At 36.7% G+C, this 8,380-nt stretch overlaps 2 protein-coding genes across 2 annotated transcripts; both read right to left on the bottom strand.

Moving 5' to 3' along the window:
- Positions 1-6,853: 6,853 nt before the first annotated feature.
- On the bottom strand, positions 6,854-7,489 carry LOC146722258 (uncharacterized protein F54H12.2-like). The gene has a single exon (XM_085485141.1). It carries the CDS (start codon positions 7,487-7,489, stop codon positions 6,854-6,856), a length of 636 nt encoding a protein of 211 aa, XP_085341267.1.
- A 117-nt stretch (positions 7,490-7,606) lies between these two features.
- Positions 7,607-8,179, bottom strand: LOC146722257 (uncharacterized protein F54H12.2-like). The gene has a single exon (XM_085485140.1). It carries the CDS (start codon positions 8,177-8,179, stop codon positions 7,607-7,609), a length of 573 nt encoding a protein of 190 aa, XP_085341266.1.
- Between the last annotated feature and the right edge of the window lie 201 nt (positions 8,180-8,380).

The raw sequence follows: 8,380 nt of genomic DNA, 5'->3' as shown, positions 1-8,380 counted from the left end.
ACGATCCTCTAGAGGCACTGTTGCAATATGACCAGTTTCTCCGAAGAAACAGGCCACCATTTTCTTTGAAGTGCTTCGTGCGCGAACAACTTTTGTTGGATTTGGTTCATCTTGGAACACCCATACAGTCGACTGCTGCTTACTTTCGGGCTCATACGAATATATCCATGATTCGTCACCTGTCACGATTTTATAAACGTCTTTTGAAGCACCGCGATTGTATTTCTTAAGCATTTCTTTGCACCAATCGACACAAGCCTTTTTTTGAGCGATTGTCAAATTATGTGGGATCCAACGCGAACATAACTTTCGCACAGCTAAGTGTTCATGTAAAATCGCATATATGCTGGTGGAACTAATGCTTAGGGATGCCTCAATCTCACAATAGGTTACATGACGATCTTGCTCATTTCGTGCACAGCATCGATGTTTTCTGGCACTACAGTCAATTTTGGACGACCTTCACGAAACTCGTCGGACAGCCAACTACGACCACGATTGAATTCACTATACCAGCGATACACAGTGGTTTTTGATGGAGCTTCATCGCCAAAAGTCAAATTAAGTTGATTGACGCACTCTTGTTGTGATAATCCACGTCAAAAGTCGTAAAAAATCATCGCACGAAAATGTTCACGATTTAGTTCCATTTTTTGCCGAGACGAAACTTTTAACTAAATATAAAATAAACAAATAGCGTCCGTATGACAATGTTCTGAGTACGTATATCGTCAAAAATGTCAAACTTTACGATGGAACCGTCAGATGGACTCACATGACATCAGTGTTGCCAATTCCCGAAATATAAATAATGACCCTCGTATATAAAATATTACAATTCCATGTCATAATTGGTCGTATTGAGCAGAACAAGCCTCTTAATAGTATTGGAACGTGATCGTTTCTTACATTTATAGAACCAACAAATCAATACCGTCTATACTTGATCTTGATGTCGTCAGTCGTCACGTCGCCATTTCAGCCGTCATTCGCCATCTTAACGTGTGTACACGTGTGAACGTGTGTAGTCTCAGCAGTGTATAGTATGTTGTAGTGCAAGGTTTACGGTCCACATAATTTTCGAGAATATTTTGAATTTGTTCGGCGTGATTAAAGTGAATATTTCACCTAATTATAAGTATATGAGATTTATTTACCCTTAACTTATGTCGAAACCCTAAAATTTTGATCAATTACGTCACTTGATTCCGCTGTGTGTAACCGCACTCAGTGGTCAAAATTTTAAATTATTGCTCTTATTTGCCATTAATTTTTATTCATTATTGTAATTAATTATTACTATTTGCTTGTCAAAATTAAGAAATTAAATCCATCTATCTCTAATAATTATAATCTATCTAATAATTATAATCTATCTAATAATCCATCTATCTAATAATTATAATCTATCTAATAACTAATCTATCTACTAATTATAGGTTCAGATCCAATGTCCGAAGAACAATTTCTAACATATTACAAACTTCTTAATAACAAATTGAATCATATTATTAATATCATGAAAGACGGTGGCAGAAAAATGTTAGCTGAAGAGAAAAATCTGTTATCAAACTTTTTTTTGAAAACTGTTGACGAGTTTAATGAATTTTAAGAAAGTCTTAACGCATCCTTGCAAGTACAAAATCTATACATAAAAAATTCATTATCATATACTTTTGTTTACAAGCTAATTGTATGCTCAATTTGTAATGATTTACTTGCTTTTTCTTAGATTCGTAAAATAAAAATGATTGGAGGTTTTAATGCAGGCAAATATACTAGAGCTACATTGGAATTTTTGATGTCAAATGAGTTGAGATTGGATTATTCTTGGTCGGGCCAAAAAAATACACTCAAATTTCGAGATACCTTGTTTTCCAAACTCATTGTTCGTGAATTAATGACAATACTTAATTTTCTATTATAGTTTTTGACCAAATATTAAACTTTTAGACCCAGTTTCACCATTTACTTTACCCGAAGTTTAACCAATCATAATCGAGAATCGTGTAGTGATCACTAGTGATTCTCGACAATGATTGGTTAAACTTTGGTTAAAATAAATGATGAAACTGGGTCTTAACATATTTCTCATTTAAAAATTTTTATTGCAGAAACCATTTTAAAAGTAAAAAATGTTCCTAAGTACGAAATCGAGATAGCAATACAGAAGTGGCTGCAACATATGCTAGTGATTGAGTAAAAAAAAATCAAAATAAAAACAATGAAAAACAATAGATTTCATGACGGTGATCATTTTAACAACATGGTTATTTTAATAACCAAAAATATTATTATAGTAGCATTGAATAAAATTTCTTTTTATTTTTTGCAGAAATCATCTCGACATTGCCTGAAAGTAGTTGATGTTATCTGGGTTTTATGTGACGCATCCTAATTTTTTAAGTAACATTATAATTACACGACAATATGCTGCACACGCTGAGTTAAAAAATTGTAAGGGACAAGACGGTGTCAGTTGCGATACGGATATACATGAGAAGAATTGTTTTGACGTGTTATTCTCTCGGTATATTTTTTGTGTTCTTTTTTATTAAGATAATTTATGTATAATTTTTTCATCTGGCTTGCATACACAATTAATGCGGTTTTGATAATCACAAACATGTATGTAACATTTCGGTAACGTATACAGGATGTCTAAAAAATTTAGTAATAAATTCCAAAGCAATTTTCCTTTAATTCTACAATTTTCTAAAGTGCATTTGTTCAAATTTTTTCGTTTTGTTTTTTTATAATAGTATAAAAAATTATAAAATAATGTTCTAAAATGATAATAAATATATAATAATATTAATTAAGATAAAAAGATAAAATGGGATAAAAATTGTGTTTCCATGAAATTCATTACACTTAGGTTTTATTTTTAATTTTACATTATGTAATCATTAATCTCTTATGATTAAAACTAGCTTTTCGGACCGCGCTTCGCGCGGTCCTCATATAGCTTATATTAAATTCGTTTCAACACAAAAAATTAATTCTTTTTTCTGTAATACCGCAAACTACTTCCACATTTGTTATCCGACTTTCACGAAATTTATACCAAAATAAATAATCAAATTTTTTTGTGGATGACTACTATGTTATCTGATATCGATTTCGTGCAAATCGGTCCATAAATGCACGCGTGCGTGGGTGGGTGACGTGGGTATAGAACTTAAGAAAAATTAATAACAGACTTCTCATAAAAATTTTCAAAAATTTAGTACCAATTTCATTCAAATTGGTTCATAAATGCGCGCGCGGGTGGGTAAATGCGTGGGTGGGATAAAACTTTAAAAAACCACTTAGTAGTAAAAAAAAATTAATAGCAGGCTTTTCAGAAAAATTGCAAAACTTTGGTACTGATGTCGTGCAAATCGGTTCATAAATGCGCGCATGCGTAAATGGACAAAACTAAAAAAAATCAAATATTAGCCATCCCCGAAAAATTAGCAAAATTTTAGTATCGATTTCGAGAGAATCAATCAATTAAGACATGAATGCATGGATGGGTGCGTGGGTGGGGCTGTAAAATTTAAAAAACCACCGAGTAGTTATCGAAAAATTTGCAAAATTTTAATAAATTTTGGTACTGATTTCAAGAGAATCGGTCAATTAAAACGTGAATGCGTGGGTGGGTGCATGAGTAGGGATGTAAAATAAAAAAAAAACATTTAGTAGTCATCCCCAAAAAATTTACGAAATTTTGGTACCAATTTCGTGAAAATCTGCCAATAAATGTGTAAGGGCGTAGATGAGTGTGCGTGGGTGGATGTAAAATAAAAAAACCTAGTAGTCATCCCCAAAAAATTTACGAAATTTTGGTACCAATTTCGTGAAAATCTGCCAATAAATGTGTAAGTGCGTGGGTGGGTGTGCGTGGGTGGATAGAAACTTGAAAAAACCACACAGCAGCCACTCCCGAAAAATTTGCAACATTTTGGTACCAATTTGAAAAAAAGATATTTTTCGCAAAAACATACCCTCCTCTGAGAAAAAAAAAATTAAAAAAAAACCCACAGCAGTCACCTCCGAAAAATTTGCAACATTTTGGTACCAGTTTCACGAAAATCGGTCCACAAATGCGGTAGTAGTTCGGGTACAGATAGACAGACAGACAGACGGTGCTTATATATATAGATACTTGTTATTCTTGTCAATTTTTTCTTTACTCTTTGTAAATTAAAAGGATATACTTGACAATTTAAACCTGTATACGTTACCGAAACTTTCGTTCATTTATATATAACGGGCAAGCTGATAGGCAAAGGAAATTTGAATTCCTTGATTTCTTATAAATTATATTTGGTCAAATTTCCGAAATTATTTTCCGTATTAAAAGTAAATTTGCTATTTTTTTTAATATCACAAATGATTTATTTTTATTTTTAATTATATAATTTTATTTTTTTAAAAATATGTTCTGAAAATACATTAGTAGTATAGTGGGCACTATGGCCCGTCAAAACAAACCCCCACCACCAACCCGTCTGGCGCCGTGTCTTATCTTATCTTTCCCCCACCACCGGCGTCTGGTTTTTCCGAGTGTGGGTGTAGGGGGAGAGGGTGTTGGGGAATAAAAAATGGCGACTGGCCCCGAAAGGTAGGGATGAGAATTTTTTTTATTTTTTTTTATTTTTCTGATTTCCTCTGGATTTGAACCTGGGGCCTTCGTGTTTCCGAGCAGGGTTCTAGTATGTTGAGCTAAACGAGATCTTACTAGTCTAAGGATTAGATGAGGTATTTAAGCTAAAGTTGCGTAGGGTACGGTATGGGGGTTCGGTTATACGTATGGCAAGGATAGCTCGTCGAATCAAATAAATATTGGACGGGGTGGGGTAAAAACAGTTAAGGTATACGTATGGCAAGGATAGCTCGTCGAATCAAATGGTCGATATTAGACGGGGTGGGGTAAAAACATTTTGACCAAGAAAAGCGTCATGCGGTCGACCGGGGATCGGTGGCAGGTAGTAACTGACAATGCCGTAGGGTAATAAAAAAAGAACACGCAAATATTTGTACTGGTGAGCATTCCGACTCGTGTCACGATAAAAAAAAAATAATGCATCATCGTAGATTAGAAAGAATGCTTATTGTTGAAAAGATGTCAGATAAAATTTTATTTTAAAATAACTCGCTGCTTAATGAAGGTAAACAGAAACATGAATGTTGAGGAAATTTCTGGAAAGAGGAAGTGAAAGAAAATTGGACAATGGTTTTAAAAATACAAATATGATTTATATTTAAAATATTTTTACAGAACAAAATTTATTTATTAATACTAAAATTCATATTATATATTGTTATGATTCGCTTGTTTTTTGTGAGTAAAAATTTTACGAAATAAGTGTATGATTAAATGATCGTTATATTCACAATCTTCGGAAAAAAGAGCGAGAAACTGATTAAGATTATAGCCGCTACACATATAATATAAAAATACACAGCAGTATTGTTCGCAAGTCTTAGAAAAAATTCCTTGTACTTGTTGAATATTCCAACGATGGATGATGGAGTTTCGTCGAAGTCGGATGAGAAATCCTGGATACAAGGGGGGTAATCCGTAGCTGTCGAAGTAAGTGGCTGTGCCGTGTTCATCGAGGTAGAAGGCGATCCAATGTTCTCCAGGTCGATCGTGATTGTCGGTGTTAGCGACGATAGCCGTCGACCTCGTCCACACCCTCGGAACTCTGTCGGCTGCATAGACTCCAACATGTCTGGCATCTAGATGACGCAATGCTTGTAGAATTTCGCGAGAGTTCATTTTTTTGTCCCGAATACGAACGAGTGTACGGTATTATTTGAACAATACCAGTTTTTACCTCTTTCGGCAATGCGTCTTCTTCTATCTTGAGTTGTTTTGAGAGGTTTTCAATGTCAGTTTGCGTCGAGATGGAAATTGTTTCGTTCTTGTTTCTATCCGTCGATGACGGTTCAGAAATCACAAATCTCTCTTCTTCTTTTTCAATCTGCTGTTCGTTGTTTTGCTGATTTTTCTCCTCTATTTGTATTTTAGTTATATTCTCATTTACATCGCAAGAAACGGCGGCGTCGTATTTATTGTCGCTATCGTCGAAGGTAATTTCCCAACTTTCGTCAGAACTACAAGTAGCTTTGGTAGAGGTCGAAACGTTCTCGCAATTATTTTGCACACTTAGCCAGCATTTTAATTTATAAGCATTGTATAACGCGCAATGAAAGGTTCCAAATTTTCGAATCCCGTGATGACCGCAATATTGTACGATATCCTCCTCATCCGGTAGATTTTTAAATGCTGGTGAGGTACCCTCCAAATTATTTATATCTCTGGAAAGTAAATTCCTCAAGTAGTTTGCTTTTTCGTTACCTCTGACGTAAACGCAGCGCGCGTGTCTTGCGATTTTGCGGAGATGCGAGGTAAAATATTTAGGATTAACTGAGCCGTCGAACCACTCGATACCGTGATAATTTCGTGAGAGCCAATTGTTTTCTCGTCTTGCTTTTGCGGGTAATTTTCCAAACGCGTATGGTGGCATCATAATCCAATGCTCGACAATCGGAGCATCGATTGCGACAACGGCGACTTCCTTCGCGATAAATTTATTGGCTTTATCGCGGAAACCTTGTATGTCGACGACTATGTCCATATTGTGAGATTTTCGTTGGTGAGGTACAAGCTCTTATTGTTAGCGAAACGTGCGCGTTTGTTCGTGTCTCGTACAAAACTGAATTCATTCTAGCGCGTTACATAGTTTCCACTTCGTGAATAACGTCATCGAAATTTCCAAAGGAAGAGGAGGGGGAAAATTTTCTAATTGCGTATTACATTACTGTGTATGAATACATGTTGGTGAACGAGCGTTAAAAGCTAACCGGAAAAATCGACGATAACTTGACGCGATGCGTCGATTTCTACGACATTATCGAATTTGGCGTAAACGATACAATTAATTGTTTCGGTGAGTGCCTTCTCGAATCTCACTTCTAACCAAAGACTTCCGTGTCTCACGAGATTCCAATGACCGGCGCAATTAGCGGATAGATCGGGTGTAAAATCAAAAGCGAATAACGTATATCCCTGAGAATAATCATCTCTACTTATAGAATTTCCCTTGTTCAAAAAATGGATACCCGTCCCTGAGAAGAGCGTATGATAAGCTTCGATGTAAAGCGGTTCGCGAGACGAGAAAACCGGTTGTAACGGTCTACTGGGTATTTGTGTACCGTCGACGTATAGCGAGAAGAAATTTATTCCGTAATTTTGGAAATTAAACGGATTCAATTTTCTGTCACCGTTAAACGCTTTATTATCGACGAAACCTACTATTATTCGTTTCGGTAATTGTCCCAGTATTACATTATCTAACGATTCACTCACAACCCCACTGTAAATCGTGAATGTTTTAATTTCAACTCTCGTAAGTGGATACTTGGCGGTAACTTTGCTCAGCATTCTAGCATGCGCTAGTAATACTCCGGAACTTATTTTCGCTCTTCTCACCATTAGGCTTGCATCGAGTATACGAATTTTCGACGTGCAATTAGTTTCTATGAAACAAAACGTATCTTTTGAGCGCACGAGTCTCAACCGCACCTCGACGCCATTAATTAAGAATTTGTCCTAATTGAAAACGTTGCAATGGAGGTGACCTATAAGATCTAGCGCGCGCCCTCCGCGTATGTAACGAGCTCGTCTCGCTATAGCGGTATTGCCTTCCGCTCCTACTGTATCGTCCATGTGACCGGGTGTATCCGTATCCCATAAGCACGAGGTTAGATGGGAAGTTTTTGCGGGTGATGAATAATTTAACAACGCTTCGATGTACGCGCGGTACGCATAAGCGTTGTTTGGAGGCGACACGAGCTTTTGATTGAAATACACGTCGATTTGATTGAAGATGGAATGAAGAAAATGATTTACGGGGCCCACGTTGACGGCGGATCCGGTGGCGAGATCGGGTAGCGGCTCGGTTTCTACACGTACCCGAAGACTTAGTAACGTGTGTGTGAGATCTAAATATTCTTCTCCGTGACCCGGGATGACGAATTCTAGCGGGGAGTCGTCCGAAAGCGAGGTCAAGGGTTTGTAATAAATCCATTGCGAACTTTCGATGCTAGTTTGCGTGGGCGGTAAAGAGAAGAGATCGAGCTCGCTCTTTAAACACTCGCTCGAGTGTGTGTGAAGAAATGACATTTTTTTCTTTCACTGCCTTTTTTTTTTTTTTTTTTTTTTTTTTACGCAGTGGCAATCCTCATGGATACCACCGCAGTAGGTATACTAGGGGGGTTCTAACTCAGGGGCAATGAGGGGGGGTGCGGGGCGGGGGGGAATCGGGGGCGAGGGGGGTGACGTCACGCGGGGGAGGGGGTCTTATCAGTAGATAAGCTTATCTTT

Source organism: Nylanderia fulva, unplaced genomic scaffold, assembly GCF_048542155.1.
Source record: "Nylanderia fulva isolate GAGA-0341 unplaced genomic scaffold, ASM4854215v1 Scaffold340, whole genome shotgun sequence".
NCBI lineage: Eukaryota > Metazoa > Arthropoda > Insecta > Hymenoptera > Formicidae > Nylanderia > Nylanderia fulva.
Note: the sequence above shows the minus strand (reverse complement) of the source record. Positions and strands in the feature narration are given on the sequence as shown.